This window comes from Lynx rufus, unplaced genomic scaffold, assembly GCF_022079265.1.
Source record: "Lynx rufus isolate CCGP_SWC_20201006 ecotype Redwood Valley unplaced genomic scaffold, mLynRuf1.p SCAF_2, whole genome shotgun sequence".
NCBI classification, from domain to species: Eukaryota; Metazoa; Chordata; class Mammalia; order Carnivora; family Felidae; genus Lynx; species Lynx rufus.
Window position 1 is genome coordinate 119564892 of NW_025814834.1, and position 25716 is coordinate 119590607.

General features: G+C 41.1%; 1 protein-coding gene across 2 annotated transcripts in view; it reads right to left on the reverse strand.

The window, feature by feature from the left end:
- Positions 1 to 7189: 7189 nt before the first annotated feature.
- The window catches only part of LOC124515283 (myomegalin-like), a 114079-nt gene continuing 95552 nt past the window's right edge, over positions 7190 to 25716 (reverse strand). For both annotated transcript variants that reach the window (XM_047084047.1, XM_047084048.1), the window contains 3 exons: positions 10256 to 10332; positions 7557 to 7680; positions 7190 to 7369 (listed from right to left, as the gene is read on the reverse strand). In XM_047084047.1, coding sequence (XP_046940003.1) covers positions 7190 to 7369; positions 7557 to 7680; positions 10256 to 10332 — 381 coding nt within the window. The remainder of the gene's footprint in view (positions 7370 to 7556; positions 7681 to 10255; positions 10333 to 25716) is intronic.

Below are 25716 nucleotides of genomic sequence, written 5' to 3' on the forward strand. Positions count from 1 at the left end.
AGCAGGAATAGTATTAGCATTATTAGTAACTCCATAGGATTAAAATATGAAGTTTTGTTTTGTGCTTTCATTACAGAATGATCTAAATGTTCCATGGGGCACTGGTGAGGTAATACAATGTCATATAATCCCCTGAACCTAGAACTGAGCTCTACTGTATATATAAACACAATGTTATTATACAATGAATTTTCCATGAATTCAACTGCTCTATCAAAATTAAGAAGGGGCGCCTGGGTGGCTCAGTCGGTTAAGCATCTGATTGTGGCTCAGGTCATGATCTTACGGTTCATGAGTTCGAGCCCTGTGTTGGACTCTGTGCTGACAGCTTAGAGCCTGGAGCCTGTTTCAGATTCTGTGTCTCCCTCTCCCTCTGCACCCCCCCCCACCCCATTCACACTCTGTCTCTATCTCAAAAATAAATAAACATTAAAAAATATTTAAAAAAAAAAAAGAAAATTAAGAAAAGTTTGGTTTTGTTTTGTTTGGAAATTTACCAAGAGTTTTTCACTTGGCATTGTCACCCCCTTTACTAATGGCATCACCACTTGCCGTTTTTAAGTGGCACAACATAACATGACTGTCCTAGGCTACCTTTGAGGCTGGAACATTCACAGTGATTTGTCATACAGATACAAGCACCTGACTATTTATGTCTTCTAATATAATTGTGCTCATGAATTTATATATTAAAATCAACATTATTTTATTATAAATTATTCTTTTTATGTCTCATGTTAGTATACTTCACAGGATTATTTTGAGGCTTAAGTTAATTTGAGTTAATATATAAGGTATTTAGAGCAGCACCTGGCATATAGAATATGCTACAACATGTGCTGAAGTTATTACTACTGAAAAGTTGTTGAATATTCATTGACAAACACTTCAAATTACACTTGGAATATGTATTTAAGAAATCCTGTGAATTCATTTCTAGGTTTTATATTATAACAATCTGAGCCACTTGAATGTGACTAAATGGTCCCAAGATGTTATAGAAAGCACTTCAATATTTCTTTTTGTCTAGGGGCGCCTGGGTGGCTCAGTCAGTTAAGCATCTGACTCTTGGTTTCAGCTCAGGTCATGGTCTCACAGTTTGTGGGTTTGAGCCCTGTACTGGGCTCTGTACTGTCAGCACAGAGCCTGCTTGGGATTCTCTCTCTCCCTCTTTCTCTGCCCCTCCCCTGCCCACTCTCTCTCTCAAATAAATAAATAAACTTAAAAAAATTAAGAAAAAATACTTCTTTTTGTCTCAGAGATTAAAGTGAGATATAATTCTTGTTTGGACCTGTTTTCCCTGAACCACAGACATTCTGTTGTGGTCCTCCTGGGGAGCAGTAACAGGAACTGACAACTTTGAATATAGTCTTTGTCTATAAAATAATCTTTCTAAAAAGAGACAAAGAAACATGCTCTTAAATACAGAGAACAAACTGGTGGTTGCCAGTGGGGAGGCCGGGGGGGGGCGGTGAAACAGATAAAGGGGATCAGAAACACACTTATTTGACGAGCACTGAGAAATGTATACAATTGCTGAATCATTATATTGTACACCTGAAACTAATATAACACTGTATGCTGATTATACTTGAATTTAAAAAAAAGTCCTTTCAGAAACTTTTCACATGTTTCAATATGTATCTTGTGAGAAGCCTACAGACTTTATTTTCCCCCTCCTGTCTGCCAAATTACATGTATGTACATCATCTCCTGAATTTGTTAACCAGAGCTTTCTAACCAAAATGGAGCCACACAGTCCAAGAAGTTTATAAGTATAGCCAAGATAGGGATTTCTTCTGCTCTCATGGCCTATGCACCTAGACTGACCACCTCCAAGTAAGAAGCTCCATCCATTTACCACTGCACCTGACAAATATTAACATTTTCTATTTGTGCCATGACACAGGAAAGGTTGGGAACTACTTTAAACTACTTCTTATCACTGTTATTTTTATCGTGACTCCAACCTTGGTATCTGTGAAGCATAAATTAAACCTTACAGTCTGCTTTATTACTGGCCTAAGACTTATAAGAATATCTGGTAATTGCTTATGCTACTCGGGCACAGATATATTCTAGGGTTCTTTTAGGAAATATCTTTTTTAGAAAATTAAAAGTTGAACGGAAGAGGGGAGTTCCCTCTGAGGTAACCTTCAAGAGCAACAATATAGACGAATACAATTACTTTTATCATTGTAAGAGTTCTTCAATATTAAAACCACATTATGCACACCTGAAACTAATGTAACACTGTTAACTATACTGGAGTTAAAATGACTAATATATAAAAACAAAATTAACTGAGAAAAAAAAACCCTACATTATATATTCTATATATATAGTTAGAAACCACTCAGTGGTGGGCAAAATTCTAATGGCCCTGATGATTCCCACCCGGTTATCCAGAGCTTTGTGTGATCCCTACCTCTTGAGTGCCAGTGACATCCGCAACTTGTTTCTAAGGAATAGAACATGGCAAAAATGATGGACTGTCACCACATAGTTACGCTATGTTATATGGCAAAAGTGAATGTATATTGCACATACAGTTAATTAAGGTTCCTACTCAGTTTATTTTCAGTTAACCAAAAGGGATGAAACTGTGGGCCTGACCTACTCAGGTGAGCCTCTTGAAAGAATTCATAGAGGTAGGAGAAGCAATAGACCCTCTATTTCTCCCCACTGCTGCCTGTGAAGTAGCAGGCTGCCATAACTTCTACAGCCACCCAGCAATAGATTCTTCCAACAACCTGAGGGAACCCAGAAGCAGACCCTTCCCTAAGTGAACCTCCAGATGAGAAAGCAGCCTGGCTACCACCTTGATTTCAGACTTGTGAGACCCTGGGCAGAGAACCCAGCTGACCCACAGAAAGGGTGGGACAATGAATGCATGCTGTGTTAACTCACTAAATTTGTAGGAATTTGTTCCACGACCATAGATAACTAATACAGAAGCAAATACCTCAGGAAGCTCTGCCCACACCTCACCTGTACTTCCATGCTAGTTGGCTCCTCCAACAGATGTAGCAGTTGTTGTTTCTCCTGAGAGAGCTGTTCTACAAGCTTCTCCTGGGCAGCCAGGCTCTGACTCAGTTCTTCAATTCTTCTGGAGCAAAGAAAATGTAAGAACAACAATGGTCATGGTGCTATTATTGCCTTTATTTTTCAGCCCACTCCAAAGACAGCATGATCCAGTCCAGTAGGTTTCTACCTTTTTGGGTCATTGAACTTGGATATTTTTCTTCAGAAAGCCATGTATTCTCTGCCCCAGTCCCTTCATGCATACATAAATGACGTTCTGCTTACATTTCACCAGGTTCATGGACCTCCTGAAGCTGACCCATGGATCTATAGACCATAGGTGTGTGACTCTTGGAATAAGGGGCCAGAAGTTGTGTTTCTGGTGGTTATTGTTCCACTCAAGAAACAATTCCTGGATAACCATTATGTAAACTCAATACACTCTACCAAATACCTGGGATATAAAGTTGGAAAATCCACAATCTCTGCTCTATAGAAACTTAAAATCTTTTGGTGTGTGTGTGTGTCAGGGGTTTGGGGAGTGGGGAGATGCAGCCACATAAACAAATAACAATAATGAGATGTAAGAAGAGGTACCAAAACAGAGGTATCTATTCTATAGTACTTTGAGTGCTGTCATGGAGCTGTAGGAAGAAAGATAAAGTGAGTTGTTGAACTTGGCTGAGTCTGGGGGAAGAGAGTTGGAAAACTGGACTGTTTTCCAGGTGTACAGGGAGGAGCTTGAATAAAGGAATGAAGGCATAAATATACAAGATACTTTATGGGGTGCTTGGGTGGGTCAGTCGGTTGGGCATCCAACTTCAGCTTAGGTCATGATCCCGTGGTCTGTGAGTTCGAGCCCCGCGTTGGGCTCTGTACTGACAGCTTGGAGCCTGGAGCCTGCATCGGATTCTGTGTCTCCCACTCTCTCTGCCCCTCCCCCATTCTTGCTCTGTCTCTCTCTCTCTTTCTTTCTCTGTCAAAAATAAATAAAACATTAAAAAATTTTTCTTTTAAAAAGATACAAGATACTTTAGGGGAAGAGTCACTGGAACAAAGGTTGGTGTCGGGGGAAGAGGCGAAGGCTAGAGAAGAAGCAGGAAATTCAGACTAGGATTTAAGTTATCAGACTGTGTGTGCTGTGCTGAAGTATACAAACCACAGGTTCAAGTCAACAGCTATTCCTCATCTGCCCTGTGCAAGGTAGATCTTGCTGTTTCTCTTAAGTCTTAGAGTACCAGACATACCTGTCCTTGGAAAACATGCGGCTACTAAATGAAATGTTTCCAATTGTCATCATTATCCCTGTGTAGGTGGAAAAGACAGTGATAGTACCTTGGGAGGCAAATAGTTGGTAGAAAGGTGAGGGATACCAGAAAGTCAAGTAGGAAGCTCATAGACAAACTGTGAATTAACTTATAAATTTTAAACTTTAATTATAAATTATAAATTAATTAAGAATGAGGATTGGCTAAAATTTGTGGATGAGAAAGAACTTTTGGGGGTGGGGCAGAGGGAAAGAGAATCTTTTTTTTTTCAAACATTTATTTATTTTTGAGAGACAGAGAGAGATCGAGCACAAGCAGGGGAGGAGCAGAGAGAGAGAAGGGAGACAGACTCCAAAGCAGGCTCCAGGCTCCAGGCTCCGAGCTGCCAGCACAGAGCCCTATGCGGGGTTTGAACTCCTGGACCATGAGATCATGACCTGAGCCAAAGTCGGCCACTCAACCAACTGAGCCACCCAGGCGCCCCAGAGGGAAAGAGAATCTTAAGCACGTTCCACACGGAGTCTGATGCAGGGCTCAATCCCATGACCCTGGGATCACGACCTGAGCCAAAAATCAAGAGTCATGCTCAACCGACTGAGCCACCCAGGTGGCCAGAGAAAGAACTTTAAAAACTTAAAAACATCATGTAAATGCAAGCTGTAATAGTAATTATGATGATGAATGTGGATTCCATATCAATTCCCCATAGAACATTGCTTTTTTTTCCTCAAGCCTCCAGCCTTACTTAACCGTTTGACCCTTGGTCTCTATAGATGATCTATTCTACTTTACAAAGTTGGTAAGGACATCTGATATAAACTCCCTAATTTATTGGTCACATGTGCATATGTTTTGTTTAACAAGTGTTTATTGGGCTATGGACATGAGACATGGGTCTCAGAGAATCTAGCAGGAAAGATCTGAAAGCAAATATACCACCACACTGGGAACTGTACAAAAAAGGATATGTATGTAAAACAAGGCAACGATACAGAGACTTAATTCTATTGTCACAAAAGCACTCACAGAAGTGACAACTGATACCTTAGTGAGTTTTGAAGAATGAACAGGAATTCACCAGGAAGGAAAAAGATGGCAAGGGTTTCCCACAGAAGGAAGAGCATGAGCAAAATTCTGGAGACCTGACATTGTATTGTTTGCTTCTGAAGGCAATGGGTGGATTCAGGGTTTAGAGTCAAGCAATGCCTGCAACCATGTGACACCATGTGACACAACTCTGTAAATGCCAGGTGTCTTCATTTATAAAGTGTAGTAATCCCTACCTCATGGAGTTGTTGGGAGAATTAAACAGCATTATAGTACTCAGCTCAGTTGTATAGTAAGAGTGCAACAAACATTAGTCATTATTATTAATAGTCTTGCATCAGCAAAGTGTGAAGGGGTCATGGTGGGGCATGATTCTGGGAGAAATCAGAGCTCATATCATAGAAGGCTTTGATGGCCATGATAAGGAGAATGGATCTTTTCTCCTTCAGGTGTTGGAAGAACATTTTATTTTGTTTTATTATCATTTTTAAAAGCTTATTTCTTTACTTAGAGCGAGAGAGAGAGAGAGCGACCTGTCAGCATGGAGCCCGACTTAGGGCTCCCTCCCACGAATTGTGAGATCATGACTTGAGCCAAAATCAAGTGTCAGACCCTTAACTGACTGAGCCACCCAGATGCTCCCTGGTGTCGGAAACCATTTTAAATGGCTCTGCAATGACATGATCAGATTTGTGTCTCAAAAAGATCACATTAGTCATTGTGGGTTTTTCACCTACTCAGTTAAAAACTACTAAAGGCTTTTTATGCCACCATAGTATCATGCATCTAAGAGGCTAAATTATGTGCCAGTGTGATATTGTTGAATTTTCCACTTCAAAACTTCTCTGAATGTTAATATCACAATGAAATAGCAAGGGGCAGGACTGGAGGTAAAGAAATCATTAGGGAGTTGCTGTACTAATCTAGGCATGGGTGACCTCAACAACTGCCCAATTACCTTTAGGAGAAAATTTAAGTTCCTTATGGTATATGAAGCCAGCACAATCTGACCCTATTCCCAGCTTACCTCTCACTAGTCTTTCCCAGACCCTCTGCTCTATCATGTAGAACTATTTGCTGGTCTTGATATATGCCCTTACCTGTGTCTCGCTTGCACAGTTTCTCCATCTGCACAGAATATTTCCCTTTCTCACCCACTTCCTATCTATTTCTTCGATCTCCTATTCATTCTTCAAGACCCAGCTCAGATTTCGTCTCCTCCAGGAAACCTTCAATGGCACCTTGCTCTTTTTAGTCTGGAATAGATGACAATCCTCTATGTCTCCAGAGTATCGCATGCTACTTCTATCAGAAAACTTACTAAAATCATGTAACATGTGATATGCAAGTGATGAATCACTGGGTGGTACTCCTGAAGCCAAGACTACAATGTATGTTAGTTAACTTGAGAACAAAATAGATAGATAGATAGATAGATAGATAGATAGATAGATAGATGAAGGAAGGAAGGAAGGAAGGAAGGGAGAAAATCATGTAACACATTTCTTGATGAGAAGACCTGGGTCGTTCATCTCTGTAACCTTAGTGGTGAGGCCAGTGTCTGGCAGGTGCTCAATAAGGGTGAAGAAGTGAATCCATGTCTCTTGTTTGCCACCATTTGACTACTGTTCTACTTATACCTACTAACAAGGTATAGAAATGAGTCCTGTTAATGGATACCATTGAAGACTCAACCCTAAAAAGAAAACCTTTGGTTGTGGAGGCAATAAAGTCTTGGAAATCATGAAGGTCTACTCTAAGACCTTAAAAGGGAGCGGTACAGCTGGTATATTCTCCTATAACCTTGAGAACAGGTAAATGACAAGTGACAAATAGAGTATCAAAGGCACCTACTTGTCCCGCTCGGCCAGGGCCTCAGTGTATTGGTCAGGATTGACCCGGTCAGTTGGTACATCTTCCCTGTCCTTGGTGACTCCCTTCAGTTTCTCCGAGAGCTCCAGGTTACACTCTTTCTCTGCTTCCACCAGAGCTGCCATCCGCGCAGCTTCATCCTTTGCTAGCCTGGATTCCTGCAAAAAGAATGAAAAGCTGAGAGGCTTTTACAAAGCCCCACCTAAGTTAGGAGCCCTAGACTGTGGACACTTGATGAGTTGGGAAGGAAAGTAGGGACAGAAAAGGTGAATGCCAGGAGGCAGAGCAGTAGGGCAAGAGGTGAAAGAGGCCCCGTGCGCATGGACTTTCAGAACTCCTGCTCACCTCCTGTAGAAGCTGGATCTTATTCTCCAGGAGCTCGTAAACATGCTCTGTCTCCTGCTGTCTCTCCTCAAACTGGCGCCGGAGCTCAGCTTCATTATGGCTGTTGAGATTCTCCACATCAGCCCTACAATCAAGGAGCATTAGCCAGTCAGAGCTAGTCATATAATTTAGCAAGTGGACCCGTTAAAAGTTGTTTCGATAATTCAGAGTCACACTGAAATGAAGCATTTTTCCCTCTGCAATTATTTGTGGAATTGCTCTTTCCAACTTTTCTGGTAATCTTTCAGAACTCTAATTTTTTGTTGCTTGTCAATCAGAATATACTTGACTTTCTAGAGGCTTCATTATTGCTATTGCTTCAAGAGGAGAATCTTTCATTTGGGAGGTGGTCAGTCATCAAATGGTTCAGAATTCAACATCCGTGTTCATCTGTCCTTGGTCTCTTCCATTTAGACTGTTCTTCCAGAGTGCTTTGCTAATTCTCTGCCGTTCTTGCTGTTTGAATTTAAAGTGTTCCTACCATTTAGGTCGCTGGGACAGAATATCCATTTGGGCAGCCATAGAAATGCTCTCCTCCTTTACAGTCATTAACCCACATACTATCCTAAATCTGGCCTGCCGATCCAGAGTTCTATCTAGTTTTCCCATGGTCCCATGCAGAGAACAGACATTTAATCTGTGGAAGCTCAGGGTTCTGGCCCAGTTTTGCTTCTCTGGTGTCCTCAGGAATGAATGTCCAGGCGCTAGCATGTAGGGGGTAAGGTGTCACCGGCTTATTTATAGCTAACAACAGCTGTCCTTGGATGTCTGAGGATTAACAATTTGGAGGCAGTATCAGGTGCTGAATGATCTTAATTCCGGTTTGGTTTTATTCCTGTTTTAAGCCATTTGTTGAGAACCATGGACCGTCTTCTTGTTCTCAGGGCAGAGAACAATATTGAGCCTTCACAGGTTCATGATTAATCAAAGCTGCTCCATCCAAGCCCAGGGGTACTTTAATATTTGGCTCAGAAGGTTGTGTCTATGAAGACCAAAGGGGACTTTCCCAAGGATTATAGGATTCTTTGGTTGATAACGGACACTACTCGGCACCACCCCAGAGGCTATATTTATCTTGAGTTCCCATTTTATTATACAGATTTGGGCAAGTCGAGGGTCTTGGTTGTACAAGGGACACAACTCAAGAAAACAGCCCAAGACCTGTAAATATGCAGACCTCAAGAATCATCAATTTTTACCTTGACTTCATATTCCGTGACAAACGCAATAAACAACAGTTAACTACGATATCTTGAGAATGGAAGTTATACATTTTCTGAGTAACTCAGCAAGGACTGCCTGATTTAATAGGCGACAGCTGTTGTAAAGTCACATGGGCCTTGAACTTGAGGCCAGAAGATGTGGGCTCTGCCACTCAATTGAGAAGACTTTAACATACCTTAGTTTTCTTGTTTCTAAAAATAGGGATAATGCCACCTAATTAGAAGTTGAACTGACATAACACATTTTTAAAAACCATTACACAAATATAAAAATTTATTTCTCAATCATTGTATGTTTTCCAAGTCTATTAAGCTTACTTAATGCCTTAGTAAGTCTTTAGTAATACCAGCATCGTGTATATAATTGAGTCTAGTTTTGAGTATTCTCATCTTGCTGGACTGTCATCCTACATATCAAGAAGTACTGTAAAGATAAACAATGCCAGGTCAGATTGAATGTATACTAATTCCAGGATGGAATCTAAAAATGATTTTGAATAGAAATTTTAACAATACTTGTCATTTAAAACTAAGGGTTTTTTAATTATAAAAACTATAAATTATAAAAGTAACCATTTTGACAATACAAACGTATATAAAGAATACAAAAGTATACAAAGAAAAAAAACAAGACCTCTCCCCATCAAAAACTCTAATCTCACTTCCTTGATACAAGTAATGTTAAAGAGTCTGGGATATAACCCTCCAGTTTTTTTCTGTGTATAATCAAGCAAACACAGGTAGACACAGAAAAGACTGCCTTTAACAAAGGGCCTTATGCCATAAACATCACCCAGTACTTTTCCCCCTTGCTTAGTCTATCAGGGACTCCCACCAAGAAAAGAATACAGAACTAAATCATTCTTTTAAATGACTGCATAATATTCCACAGTATGGTTATGTCAAAATGTCCTCAACCATTGCCCTGTTGATAGATAGCTGTTTCTAGTTTTTTTTGCCATTTCTAAATAATGATGCAGTAAAAATACTTCTAGATTTATTCTTTCATTCTCATGCTTTTATTTATGAGGGATAGATTCCTTCTAGAGATTATCTGGTCAAAGGAAACGTGTATTTTTCACTTCATTGCCAGTGCCACATACCAAATATGTTGCCACAATTCAAACTTTCACGAGCAGTGTGTGAGAGTGTCCCATTCCCCCCAAATCTATGTCAGCCCTTGATGGTACTAGCAGATTATTTAAAAGGAAGTTTATAATCTTAGGCCTGGTGAATTTCCAATCTATGCAAGGCCTGTCAGATTGAGTAACAGAGCCGAAGGGAAAGAAAACATATTGTTTCAGTTCCTCAACTGGACACAGCATTCAAATGCCAGAGTTAAGGTGAAGGAATTTGATTTCAAATCTACTGTTTTCAGATTAATAAACCAGACTCTGAAAAGAACCAAGAGCTCAATTAGTTCAAACCGCAACTCACCATGTTTTATCTAGATGCTGTTTCTTGTCCTGGAGTTCTCGTTTCAGGCTCTCTACTTCAACCTTCAGCTCGATGTTCTGAAAAGCACACAGGCATTAATCATCATTAACTGCCACAGACCCTCTATCCTGGAACCAGGTTCCTACTTGAGTCCTGCCTTGGTTCATAGCTTCTCATTCTATCCCAGCTCTCTTCATGCCTCTTGACATAAAGGAGATTCAGATAGATCAGTATCCCAGCCAAGAATGGACTATACAGCTTCAGATTTCCCTGGAGCTACTCATCCGTTCTCCCAACCCATTCATTATTGTCCCCGGATGACGAACACCACCCAAGCCTGTTTTTCTCTAAAGCACTGGACAACGGCATGTATATTAAAATAATTTTTTCTTGGCGGACCTGGTTGGCTCAGTTGGTAGATCACACAACTTGCAACCTCAGGGTCATGAGTTCAAGCCCCAAGTTGGGCGTGGAGTCTACTTTAAAATAATAATAATAATATAATTTTTTTATTATATAAAAAATGTCAAATTGCTATATATAGAATTATATTTAAATATAACTGGGGATTTAATTTTTAAAGAAATCATGTTGTGGGGTGCCTGGGTGGCTCAGTGGTTAAGCATCCAACTCTTGGTTTCGGCTCAGGTCACGATCTCATGGTTTTGTGAGTTCAAGCCTCACATCAGGCTCTGTGCTGACAGCATGGAGCCTGCTTGGGATTCTCTCTCTCCCTCTCTCTCTCTCTCTCTGCCCCTCCCCTACTTATTCTGTCTCTCTCAAAAATAAACTTAAAAAAAAAAAGAAATTATGTTGTGAACATTTTTGAAAACAACACCCTGCCTTTATTGTTACATTGGACTTCCATAAATTGCATTTGCTTAAGCTGAGAGGGGAATCTGATGGTAAATCTATGAAGGGGACAATTAATTTTTATTGAGGTGAAACAGCAACAAATTGTGACTTGACAGGCAGAAAAAGGAAATAAAAACATCCCAAGAGAGGTAAAGTATGAACAGAGATTTGGTGAAATGTTCATGGATTGTTCAGCTTCAGTGGCCTGGTGTCTGATGAGGAGTGGGAAAGGAGTATAGAAAATAGTTTGCAACTAGTTTGTGAAAGCCATGCTAAGAAGACTGAACAGTAGTCAGTAGAGAACAAGAACTCATCAGGGAGCTTTAGGCAAAATATTGCCATGATTGGGTCTACCTGAGGAAGGAGTTTATAGTAGATGTAAAGAAGATGAATGAATCAGGAGGCAACTGCTCAGATTAGAGACAGGGACTGTCTGGCACCAAAGAAGCATAGGGAGAAAGACTCAAAAGGCATTTCCAAGGCAGAATCCATGAGGCTTTCCTGCTTTGGGAGAGACAGGAAGGAGCAGAGACAATGCCGAGATTTCTAGCACGTGGGTGATAATGCGCACTAGTAACTAAAATAGGGAACAGTAAAAGAGGAGCAGGTGTGTAGGGGAACCTAAAGAGGGGTCTAAAAATACTAGTCAGAGATTTATTTTATTAAGGCTTAGAGCAGAGTACACAGAGATGAGTTAGTCCCTTCCCTGAATATATAGTATTAAGCAGGGAGAATTTTATCAATACTATGTGATGGACTTCATCAGATGCACCTCAGTTTTCCCACAGGTATACTGCGATTGCTTTCTTTTTTGATGAAGATAATAATGTCTATTCCACAGGGGACTTTGTGCAGATTCAATGGGATGAGGTACATAATGCATTTAGAATACCTAGAACTCTGCCTTGCACACAGCTGCTCAACTATCTTTGTCCCCCAGCTAACTAGTGCCAGTCAAGAGACCTCAGCCCCACCAAGAAAAGTATTTAAATCTGAAGGAAGGAAAAAATGGAATGTTAGCTACACTGGAATTAAAAGAAAAAGAAAAAAGACAAAATCTGGAGGATGCAAATTCTGTTGGCTCTATCTTTTCCAAATCCTAGATAAGAAAATGGAGTCAATACTTGAATTAATTTGGCCAAAGATTCCAGGCCCCTCATTTTAAAGATAAGGAAATTGAAACTCCAAGAGTTCCTCTAAGATAAAAACAATAATCAAATCCAGCACTCCATTTTTGCTCTAGCATTTCAGCCACAGATCAGTTCAGGAAGCACGACCAAGTTTTGCTTGATTTAGTAGAAGGTGGTAAATTATAGAATTAGGGAATGTGCCTAATGTATTAGGCAGTAAGTATAGTGGTTAAGAGCACAGGCTTTGAAGGTGATGAGGGCTTGGCAAGTCACATGCCCTCTCTAAAAGCCTCAACCTCCTCATCTATCAAGGGCGGGTGGGGGAGATCATAAGGGCACCCAACTAATTAGGATGTTAAGAACATTAAGCGAAATAATGCACAAAATGTACACTGCGCAATACAGGGCATGCAGTAAGCATTCAGAAAATGTTAGCTATTATTAACCATAAAAACCAAAATTTGCCCTCTCTGACTAGGATAGCTGAAGTTCTCAACCAACCACATGTTGAACTAATATTATGTCATGGAAAGGAAAGAAAACTATTACACCAAAGGTAGGATATCCCAGACACCTGCACACAAATACACACCCAATCTGAACAGTCTTCGCGTGAGCATTACCCTTCTGAGATAAGTAGAAGAGAGAAAGGAAAAGAGGGAAAGGAAGAAAAGAACAAAGAGGAAAGACAAAAAACAGAACTACCTTCCTTAGGCTTCAGCATTACGTCTACTCAAGTCGACAATGAAGTTTATGAGGCTCATAAGGAACTGTTAAAATAGTTTCATCTCCACCAAATTAGGTCCTAAATCTTATGATCAGTGATTCCAGTGGATCAAAGCACTTTCATGGGTGTCACAAAATCGACCATGTGGAAATGCAAGTGCAGGCCAATTTCCAGCATTACGACGGTCCAACCCCTCTTCTGTAACCTCTTTCTGCAGAAGACATCCCTGTGTACTAAATCAGATTTATCCATTCTCCACTAGTAAATATTCATATGTAAATTGTCAAATTCTAAGTACAGCTGGAGTGGATCCCAAATTAACTGCATCTGCTTATTTTACCACCAAATCTTGCCAGCTCTTTGTCAAGATAACTGAAGAAATTTTTGTATTCAAGAAAGAAAGGGGTGGCTGGGGTGGGGGGTGGGTGGAAGAGAGAGCCTCTTTTTTTTTTTTTTTACATGTCCCCAGAGGAGTATTCCCCCATCTAATTCAAGGGAAAGTTTCAGTGATGAAGCTAAAATTAAATGATTAGAAACAGAACTACAATAAACTTTCATTATAATGAAACCCATATTACCTACAGCTTGAGAATTGGGCTAATGATGAGTTTATAGATTAACAGTGTTTAATCAGACTTCTCTGTGTAGGCAGCTTGTTTTGTTTCGGGAAAAATCACTTGACCAGAGTCCTAACAGCAAGTGTTAAACACAGGATTCTCAAGTCATTTCCACCCTGGTGTTTATTGCAAAGTTCAACACACAACTGGGTAAAAAGCAACCAGCAGTAACCAGTTACCTGACTCTTCTCCAAGGCTTTAATTTTAACTCTACAAATTGTTCCACTGCTCATAGAACCCCAAAGTGACTATCCCTTCTAAAAACAAGATTTTCAACTTCTTGCCCCAATAGAAGCTACAGCAGAGTGAATTCTAAAATGTTATTTACAAATGAGAAATGGTTTTTTGCCTGACCAATTTAAAAAAATCTTAATGCAAAATGTTATCAATCCTTTCAGAGTTAGAGTAGTAGCATTATTACCAAATATATTAACTAGGTTAATAGTTTGTACACTATCTCCCACCAGTATTCCACAAGTCACTTTTAGAAGTGGGGAAGGGAGAAGTTTAAATTGAAAAAGTGGGGTGACAGCCAGGCAGTGTTAATGGATCTGCCCTGACTCCTGTAGACCCTTCTCCTCCACACTTAACACACTCTTAGTGTGGAAATGGACTTTAAAGTTCTCTTGGGGAATAATGAAGATGTTCAACATGTATTTCTTATACTTAGTATGCCTGCAATCCAGTTGAGAAGAGAAGAGCTTTTAATATTAATTTAATTAATTTAAATTCTAAAGGTATTTGCTAGGGAGGTGGGTGGGAGATGGGCTAGATGGGTGATGGTTATTAAAGAGGGCACTGATGGGGTGCCTGAGTGGCTCAGTTGGCTGAGCCTCTGACTTTGACTCAGGTCATGATCTCATGGTTCATGAGTTCGAGTCCCATGTCGGGCTCTGTGCTGACAGCTCAGAGCCTGGAGCCTGCTTTGGATTCTGTGTCTCTCTTTCTTTCTGCCCTACCCCGTTCGCACTCTGTGTGTCTCAAAAATAAATAAATATTAAAAAAAAAAAAAAAAAGAAATCGCTGAGTGTTGTATGTAAGTGCTGAAATTACTGAATTCCATTCCTAAAACCAATATTGTACTGTATATTGGCTAACTGAAATTTATAAAAATAAATAAGCAAATAAATAAAGGTATTTTCTAAAAATACTAAGATACTAAAGGTGACCAGTGATGAGGAAGTTCAGATACGGCCTAACCCAGGGAAACTTCATGGGTGAGTAACATATAGAAGGGTGAAGGTCATTGTAGATGAGGAAATATGACAGTAAGATAGAAACTGCTATATAATCCAAATGTACAAGTGCCACTCAGTAGCTGACTTATTTCAAACATAAATATTTGATAGGGCAAAATTCTAGAATAATTAAAATTTTTCCATCAATTGATGAATAGATAAACAAAATGTGGTATACCCATACAGTAGAATGTTACTTGGCCATAAAAAGGAATGGTGCATGCTGCAACATGGATGAACCTTGAAAACAATATGCTAAGTGAAAGAAGTCAGTCACAAAGAACATAACTCTGTTTATATGAAATGCCCAGAAAAGGCAAAACCACAGAGAAATAAAGAAGAATGGTGGAGGGTGGTAGACTGGGGGGAAGGGAGGAAGGGGAAAGGGGAGACAGGGGCATTGGGGAATGATGGTTAATGAGTTGCAGTTTTTTCTTGAGTGATGAAAATATTCTAAAATTGATTGCTATGATATTTGCACAACTCTGAATAGTATAGAAACATTGATGTGTAATTGAATTGTATACACTTTAAATAGGTGAGTTGTAATGGTATGTGAATTTTATCTCTATTAAATTGTTATAAAAATGTTTCAAAAAGTCCTAGGAATTTATAATAGTTATAATTAAAGGATAACCATTGCAAATAGCTTATTGCACATGCACTTAGAACAGTATCTAGCATATAGAAACATCATTACTATATCTAAATTACAAAGCAAAACTACACGATCTCCAAGCTTCTCTAACAAAGATTAGCACTGGGTATTTCAAAATCTCTTTGTAATCTCTCCCTTTTCCATGGTTACCACCCTGTGAGGTATTCCTTCCTTCTCATTGGGATCAGAGCAAATAGTCTCATTACTGGTCTCCCCAACCTCAGCCTCTCCACCATTTAAATTTTTCCTAAAGCATATTTCTCATTAGTTTACTCCCTTTACTAAAAAAACTTTTAATGGTTTGTAAAGACACAGCAATTAAATTTTACTGAGCCTGATAACGGAATCCACTCAAAATCTGACCTTAACCTACCTAATTCATCTTCTCCTATCACACTCCACCAGCCTGACTGGATCTCTCGCGCATGTCCTATGCGTTCTCATTGCCCTGTCACTGTCCCTCTTTCAGCTTCATCCTTAAATGCCATCTCCCTTGTAAAGCCTTACTTTACCCCCCATTAGAAGTCATTTCTTTATTTTTTTAAATTTATTTATTTTGAGAGAAAGAGAGAGTGTGTGTGAGAGTGAGGGAGAGGAACAGAAAGGGAGAGACAGGATCCCAAGCAGGCTCCACACTGTCAGTGCAGAGCCCCACCCAGGACTCAATCTCCCAACCCTGGGATCATGACCTGAGCCGAAATCAAGTGTTGGATGCTTAACTGACTGAGCCACCCGGGGGCCCCAAAAGTCATTTCTTATGCCTCTGGTTTTTCACATCATTCTCTTTGTATTTTAACTGTTGCACACTGTAAAAGGCTTTGTAAATCTACACGTCTTATTTCTCTGCCGTAGGGACAGAGAAAACGATGGTGCCTTGGAACTAGCCAGGTGTGCTCTTTGTTAGCTTCTGCCTTTCAGCTTTGTGAGGGTGGGACATGGGCTTCAGGGCAGGCAGACCTAGAAAGGCAGAAATGCCTTTCTGCCACTTATTAGCTGGGTGACCTTTTCTGTGTAAGTTCCTTTGCCTCTTAGAACCTAATTTCTTCAATGATAAAATGGGGTGAGAAAAATTATCTTGTGGGGTGTAGTGAGGGATAAATGAAATAACCTATGTAAAGTACCCAGCACAGTGCCTGACTCACAAAACTAGCAGTTGTGATGAACCTGAAGTCCTCCCAGGGCTTTGCACTTGGACGCATAGTAAACACATTGAATACGCAAACCAACAGACTGCAAATGAACCAGGGACAAATGCACTCCAGGGAGAAGTGGAACGACAATGTTTGCTGGATGAATAAAAAGGTGACAGGATAATGCTGTGTACTTGTGCAAAAAAACCCACTTTTTATCTGAAACCTTTAAAAGATTTTCTCTGCTCTAAACAGAACATTCTCTAAGAGGTATATTCTTAGCCCATTGGAGACAAAAGGTTACTAAAACTGAGGCATAAAGAAGAGAAAGAATTCTGAATCCAGCTTAGGATTCCAGCCTCTTCTTCTTCCTCTGCCCTCCCCACAAAAGGGCCAAACATACTACTCCTGTGCACTACACCAAGACTCAGAGATACAAATTAAGCGCTTAAAATGGACATTTGAAAGGGAAAATTGACCATGGACCAAGTATTAGATGACATTAAGGAATTACTTTTAAGCTTTTTGTGTACAATAATAATAGTGTTGCCGTTATGTTTAAAAACAAAGCCCTTATGTGTTCGAGGTATATTCTAATGTCGTTCCAGACACATTTCTAGGATGTCCCAGAGCTGCTGTAAGGAGGGGAGGACAGAGACAGCAGACTGTTGGTACCTGTTTAAGCTGGGTGGCAGGACACGGGTCCCCAGGACATGGGACAGGTACATAAGAGGTTCTCTTTATCTTTGTATATGTTCAAAAATTTTTATAATAAAATGTCAAAAGGGGCATTTTCAACATGAAAAGGTAAAATGTTCATTTTGTTTGTTTGTTTTTTGATTTTTGATTTCTGGCATTACTAAGATCACTAATAACGAAGAACATTTGGCTCCCAGGTGAAATAGATCAAGGGGGTTAACTTCCGGTTATAAAATAAGTCACAGAGATGAAAAGTACAGCATAGAGAATACAGTCAATAATATTGTAATAATGTTGTTCAATGACAGGTGCTAACTACACTTACCATGCTGAGCACTGACTAATGTACAGAATTGCTGAATCAATGTTATACACCTGAAACTAATATAACAGTGAATGTTAATTGTACTTCAATAAAAAAAATTAAATTAAAAAAGTTAAAAAATAAAATAAAACAAAAAAGCATTTGGCTCCCTATGGTAGCTCCTTTTAGCCACCAAACTTATATAGAACATTGGTGCCCTATTTCCCAAGATTGAGTGATAAAGAAAATAAACCTCCCTCTAAGTGCCTCTTAAACTTGAGAGTCTCAGAATACAAATGGATATGGGGTCATAGGGAGGAAGGAAGAAATGTAGAAATAAATTACAAACAAGACTCTATTGGAGAGGAATCCGCACCTTCCTTAACTGGTAGACTGGACGAATTCAAACTAATTCACGGATCTCTCACTTCACCTCTTACCATTTCCAGTCTCTTCAACCCCGATATTGCCTCACTCACTCTCTTCCTCCCTCTCTGCCACTCACCTCACCCAGCTTGGACTGTACCCTTTTGGTCCAACACAGGACCAGGATGCCATCAGTGGTTCTCCAGCAGCCATTTAAAAAAAAAATTTTTTTTTAACGTTTTTTTTTTGTTTTTTTTTTTTTGAGACAGAGAGAGACAGAGCATGAACGGGGGAGGGGCAGAGAGAGAGGGAGACACAGAATCAGAAGTAGGCTCCAGGCTCTGAGCCATCAGCCCAGAGCCCGACACGGGGCTTGAACTCACAGACTGCGAGATCATGACCTGAGCTGAAGTCGGACGCTCAACCGACTGAGCCACCCAGGCGCCCCTCCAGCAGCCATTTTTTCTGATAACCAGAACTCTGAGTGATGGTAGCCTATGGCAAGATAGTCTCCAAGGCTCCTTCCAGCCTCTGGTGGTACCACTCTCCTCTCCTCTAAACCAAGATCTTCTACTGATTGAGAAATCACTCCCGTGTGTGTCCTTGGGAGTCATCAAGTCTCTACCAGAGCTGCTCTCAGCCTGTGATGGCTTCTTCCCTCTTTGTAAACCTGTTCTTCACTACTGTTAGACTCTAGCATTCCCTCCTCTAGGAGATTGTCTCCAACCCCCCAGTCAGAACAAAGAGTTCCTTTCTCTTCACTCCCACTACACTTGTTTATAACTAAGAGGACTATAATTTAACACCCATACTGGGACTCTTTTCAAGGTGAAAATATTATATTTATACCATAATTATACCAGGACAACAGGCAACACTGGGACTATCCTGTACATTGGGATGCATGGTCATCTGAAGCCTGTCTCCAGCATAGCAGTCACTTCACTCTGCCCTGATGAGTTATTTAAAATGTCCAGCTCCCCCTCTCGATTTTGATGTCTAGAAAAGTACTATGCTCTCAGTAGCTCAACTATCTGTTTTGGGGATAAACGGTTTATCACCAGTCTTGAGCTCCTACCTCACATTTTTGTTTCTGTATTTAACTTCATGCAAGCATGTGGGTGTTTCAATTAATCTTCAGGCACCTTGAGGACAGATTATATCTTATTTTGTATCTATCACAGTTTGCTGCTGGGGTAAAAGCAGACACTGAAAGAAAGAAAGAAGCTGGACTGCACACTAGCATACATTTGTTGATAAAATCAGCAAGTAAAGTACATCCCGAAGATTAAAAGTTGCTGGAACCAAAGTTCTTCCCATTGCAGTTCTTGACCTCTAGAAGGTCTCAGTGTAGTAAGAGGTGAGCTGGGGTTGGCACGTGAAGGAAATGGGTATCACACCTTTGCAAGACAGCAGGTTACAAGCCAGAGAGGAGAATGCTCTTCCATATAAGAGTCTTTGAGACAAAAGTAAATATGGCCAGGTCTCACTTCAAAGCAATTCTATAAACTAAAAGAATTCAAGAAGAAATAGATTAGCCGGGGGAAGAGTCTCAAAACCTTGTGAGCAGACCCTCTTAGAATCTGTGATTATTCAAAGTGAAAACTAACTCTCAGTGGGTGAGTTTTATTTTAAAAGCTTCTCTTTTTTGGGGCGCCTGGGTGGCTCAGTTGGTTAAGCATCCGACTTCAGCTCAGGTCACGATCTCGTGGCCCGTGTGTTCGAGTCCCGCGGTCGGGCTCTGGGCTGATGGCTCAGAGCCTGGAGCCTGCTTCCGATTCTGTGTCTCCCTCTCTCTCTGCCCCTCCCCCGTTCATGCTCTGTCTCTCTCTGTCTCAAAAAAAAAAAAAAAAAAAAAAAACGTTAAAAAAAAAAAGCTTCTCTTTTTTGAATCATACCCCTTCCAGGGAAAGTGTAGTTCATAAATATTTTTTTCTGCATGCAGAGTTAAATTTCTTTTCTGGACCTCACTGAAACCAGTGGGGCAAAGCCATAGATCTATAAAACAGGGTGAAGTATTGAGTATTTTCTAAAATTTTTTTAATGTTTATTTAAAACATTCACGGAGAGTGTGAATGGGGGAGGAGCAGAGAGAGAGGGAAACAGGGGATCTGAAGCAGGGTCTGTGCTGACAGCAGAGAGCCTGATGTGATGCGGGCCTCAAACCCACAAACTGTGAGATAATGACCTGAGCTGAAGTCGGATGCTCAACTGACAGAGCCACCCAGGCGCCCCACTACTGAATATTTTCATAAGGGTTCTACGGGTTCTGACCAACGGACAAATGGCTGGTCCCTACTCAATCCCTAGAAACACATTTTAGTAGCTTCCAAGTGAGTTCTTTTATGGATGAAGTTTCTTTCCATTCACCCAGTTTTAAAGCAAAAATTGAACTCTAGTGGGTCTAAGTATTTGGTTCTGTCATTAAATAACTGTGTGGTCTTTGACTAGTCACCCCTAAAGCTTTCTGTTTTTATACAAAGAGACTCTCCCTGTCTCCCGTAAGAATTGTAATATAGCCTGCATCCCTCGCCTTAGCTGATGTGAGACACCTAGCCAGAAAGTGTTCAAATGCAAACAGTAAAGTCCTCAGACCCCAGGGCAGAGAAGAGACTTTATCCAGAGTGCAGTCCCTGCCTTTCTACAGATTCCAGGTTCACTGTCATCCACTAGCACAGTTAAGCCCCAAATTAGACACACAGGTGGCCCCAACATGTGACAAGTGTCCTTCATTGTCAGGGAAAGGACAGTAAGGCAGTGTCCTAGCCTCAGTAACCAGAAGACTACAAGGCCAGGGCACTCTTCTGCCAGACACTGCCTTAGTGTCCAGTCCTCCAAAGGGATGGAAAAAACCAAGTGGAAAAGTTTCAGTTTATACAGTACAAAATACAAGGATCTGCATCCAAATACAAACTCCACTATTCAGGTCACTGAAGCCCTACCCATGTCAGTCTGTAGCAGAGGTGTGAAAACAACACCATTTCCTTCCTGGACCAGTTTACCTTGGTTAGACAAACACAGACATCCATATCTGAGTAGGCACTTAGGCCATGGATGGATTCTCAGGTGATCAGATATTTGGACAGACACAGCCAGGGCTCATGTGTTGGGGCACGGGAAGAGAAAAAGAGACAGAGAGACAGAGACAGAAAGGGTGCTCATTGGGCAGAGGACAGGGTAGCTGATTGTAAGCTTTGTTTATTTGTATTTTCATCTAATATTTACTGAGTATCTACTTTGGATGGGCAAGGTACTCTAATAGGCACTAGAAAGAGCAAGGCAGAGGCGATCACGGTCCTCAGGGAATTTATAGCCTATGGTGGCAATTAACCAAATGATTATAATAGAGTGTAATAAATGGAGGAGACCTAGGGGCAAGTGGCTGGCTCAGTTGGAGCATGCAACTCTCGATCTCAGGTTTGTGAGTTGAGCCCCACGTTGGGGGCAGAGATTACTTAAATGTGAATTCTTAGGGATGCCTGGGTGACTCAGTCAGTTAAGCATCCAACTCTTGATTTTGGCTCAGGTCACGATCTCATGGTTGTGGAATGGAACCCCATGTCAGGCTCCACGTCAGGTCCATGCTTGGGATTCATTCATTCATTCATTCATTCGTTCACTCTCTCTCTCTCTTTCTCTCCCTCCCCCTCTACCACTTGCGTGTTCTCTCTCTCTCTCTCTCTCTCTCTGTCTGTCTCAAAAATAAAAGGGGAAGATGAGTTATGGCGATGTATGGAATGCTCCCTTTTTTGGTAGCTGTACCTGGTTGTAAGTAGCCCACTGGTCAGTTAGGCCCTATGGATATTTGGAGGTGGGTCACCTGATAGGCCTGCCTGCATTCAGCCAGGTGGTCACTGTGGGCCCTTTCTGCATTCCACTTCTCAATTCTGTTTGTCTAAAAGTGGCCTCTACATACATCACATTGTACCATACCACTACCCTAAGTACCAAGTCCTTTATTTTCCCTTGGCAGCTCTGTAGTTTCAGATTTATAGCCCTCCTTCCTGAAAGATTAGAATGAGGGAGCTGGGAAGAAGAGCAACCCAAGTTAGACTCAGCTCCAAGAATGTTTCCTGGGAGGCTAAAGCTAGGAGTTACAGGATTTGTGTATCTGCTGCTGTTTATACCTCCACCTGCATGCATTTCCATTTAGCTATCCAATGCTAGGTCTCCTCTGTTGTTGTTGTTGTTGTTGTTGTTGTTGTTGTTAAGATTGCATTTTTTTAAATATTTATTTTGAGAGAGAGTGAACATACATGCATGGGGGAGGCACAAAGAGAGAGGGAGAGAGAGAGAATCCCAAGCAGGCTCTGCACTGCCAGTGCAGAGCCCGGTGTGAGGCTTGTTGCCACCAACCATGAGATCATGACCTGAGCCAAAGTAAGGTGTTTAATGGACTGAGCCACCCAGGCACCCCAAAATATCTGACATCATATAGGCGTTTAATAAACATTAGCTTCCCCAAAGGTGGTAAGACACCTAAAACACAGGAAGGAGAGAGAGTTCTTTTTGGCCAACCCTGAGTTTAGGAACCCAAGAAAAGACAGATGAAAATGAAGTGTCTGGATTTTGATGGTGAGTGAGCTGGTGGGGGGTGGGGCATACATGAGAAATCACTGTACCTTCTACTTATTTTTGCTGTGCACCTAAAACTGCACCAAATGATAAAGTCTATTAAAAACATGGGGGAAAATATGAGAGGTGTCTCGGGCTTGTTTTATTTAGACTCTGAGCTCAGAGGTCCCAATATACACACTGCCTTGGTGTTCACACTGATCTGTAACCTAAACCCTTCTCAGCCACCCCGTAAAAATCTTGGTGGGGTCCCAGAAGCCTGTTGATCTGGTCCAACTGAGCGCGCAAATGAGAAAATATACACATAAATACCAATGATCTCAGTGATTCTCTCCCCCTCCCAGCACATTCCTTAGCAGGATGAATCTCTCTCACTTGGCTGGAGCCTCTCTGTTCACAAATAGGTCTGGCCGGGCTTAATTTAGCAAAGTGCAGGCCTCCTGCGAAAGCCAGGGGTGAGGCTGGAGGCCTGCAATCCCCAGGACACCTTGTGTGGAGACAGGAACACAGCCCCACTGAAGGGGCTGCAAGGGATACTCAGAATGATCGTTTCCACCAGCCATTTAGGAACTGGAGTTCAGGGGAACCATCCTGTGTTTTCTTTTGACTTCTCTTTGGGCAGCAGGTATAGAATTGGGATAAGTAAAAATTTACTTTGGAGTTAAAAGTATAAAAACTATATTAATTTTTCTATAGATAAATTGGTACCCAGGAAACCTATGGCCTACTAAATATTTTAAAGTTACCCGTGGCATCTAACACCATCTGACATTCATGCCCAGATTCAGCTCTCAGTTTTTGGATTGTCACTTGCTTTGATCTATTCTCCAAAAAGGATAAAGCCACTTGTCGGTATTCTGCAAAGTCCAGGATGAAGTCCATTTCTCACACTGAAGCTTGCACTACACACTGGAATCGAAGTTCTAACACCTGGCAGTCACTCCCTTAGAAGCCTGGCTGTGTTCTGAAGCCAGATGCCATGATCAGGCAACTCTCCTGAAGTTATTATACCTCTGCTTGGGACCAGGGACACCACTTAAGACTGTGGACTCCAAGCTGTCTTGTCCAGGATGGCAACCACCAGCCACCCGCAGCTACTGAATCCTTAAGATACGACTAGTCCAAAGTGAGATGTGCTGTAAGGATTTCAAAGATGTAACACACACCGGGTTGCAAAAACTAACCACAACTGAAGAATATATAAAATCTCAATAATTTTTAAATATTGATTTTATGTTGAAATGATAATATTTCAAATATGTTATTAACATTAATTTCGTGTGTTTCTTTTTACTTTTTTTGTAGTGTGGCCACTAGAAAACATTTAAAAAATGTTTTAAGGTTTATTTACTTTTGAGAGAAAGAGAGAGACAGAGGTGTGAGCAGGGGAGGGGCAGAGAGAGGGGGAGACACAGAATCAGAAGCAGGTTTTAGGCTCTGAGCTGTCAGCACAGAGCCTGACATGGGGCTCGAACTCATGAACTGCGAGATCATGACCTGAGCCGACGTCAGACACTTGACTGACTGAGCCATCCATGTGCCCCTAGAAAACTTTAAAGTACATCTTATCTTTCCATGTGTACATTTCTTAGCTCCTTCTAAATTATAAGCACTTTGTGGGTTGGATGGATCTCAAACTTCCTCTGTAGCCTCAACATAATCTTCAACAGCGCTGAGTCCGTAATGGAAACTTAGAAAGTTTGTGGATTGACTGCAAACACCTAGAAGTGGCAGATCACCCAAATCTGAGCCTCTGTGTCCTTGATTCTAAAATGTGGGTGGTAGTAGAGTCCACCTCCCAGTGTTATTATGGGGAAGAGAACTTGAGAGGGAACGGGCTGGAGAAAGGAGGCATGGAGGAGGAGAGATAGGGAGACACCTGTGGTTTGCATTACAATTCTGTTGGACAGTTGCTGCTCTCTAAGTTGTTAGGTAAAAGATGTACTAGTTTGAAGTACATTGCACGAAGACATGCTCTGACCTGCGTCACAGTTAATTCTGTGGTATAAGAGCACCGCTCAGAGTTTTTATGGGGTTATGGCATTCATCAACCAACAAAATACTCAAGTGACTCCAGCTAATTATAGGTGAAGCAAAACTATCTAGGGGGTGATTACAACTGACACCAAGTGACTAAACCAAAGTCAGATCACTATTCTACCCAAAGTATGTTCAGACAGTAAACTGCAAGTGTCAGGAAGGCACAGACCCCCTGTATCTTCTCACCATTGTGTCCTCATTGCTAGCACAGTGCCCATACACAGATGATTATTTATCAAATGAAGAGATGTTCAGAATAAAAATGTAACCCACTCAAACAATTCTCACTGTCAAAAACTTCCTCTTCTTACACTTTCTTTTCTCAATTTGTTTGCTTTCTACTTCTGTCAACCCTTCCCTTGAAGAGACTGCTCAGTTCTGGGAATTTCCCCTGGAATGCTAGCTTCTGGTGGAGGAAACAGCAAACGATGGAAAGGCGGTCCCCTTTCCACCTTTTCTGTACAGATGGACTTCACCTGAAACTTCTAGGTATTTGCAGCCAATCCACAAACCTTCTAAGTTTCTATTATGGGCTCAGCGCTGTTGAGGATTATGTTGAGGCTACAGAGGAGGTCTGAGATCCATCCAACCCACAAAGTGCTTATAATTTAGAAGGAGATAAGAAATATACACATGGAAAGATAATTTCCGGCCAGGCATTAAGTAACAGATGCCAAATAATGCATCTGAACTGTAATTGTTGAGAGAGCACAGAGAGCGAAAGATGATTTCAGGCAGCTGCGATGAGGAACGAGCACCTGAGCAGATGGAATCTGAGTTGGATGCTGAAACCTGAGTACAGGGTTTGCACAAGCAGAGAAAAAGGATACAGGTAATCCAGGTGTGAACAAGGATGTGTCGGCTGGAGTTAGCACACATGAGGGGAAGTAACTGACTCCAGAAACCTGTTTGAAAATACACAGAGTGAGAATACAGCTTGCTTCCTACTTCATTAGGAAAACTGAAACAACTAGAACAAAACTCCGACAGTCTCCTATCACCACATCCATCCATTCACCAGCATCTGAGCTCACATACCCTGTCTTTCCACTTGTGACCACAGATCAACTGTCCATGCTCCTGTCTAGAGACAAACCTCCCACCTGGCATTAGGTCTCATTC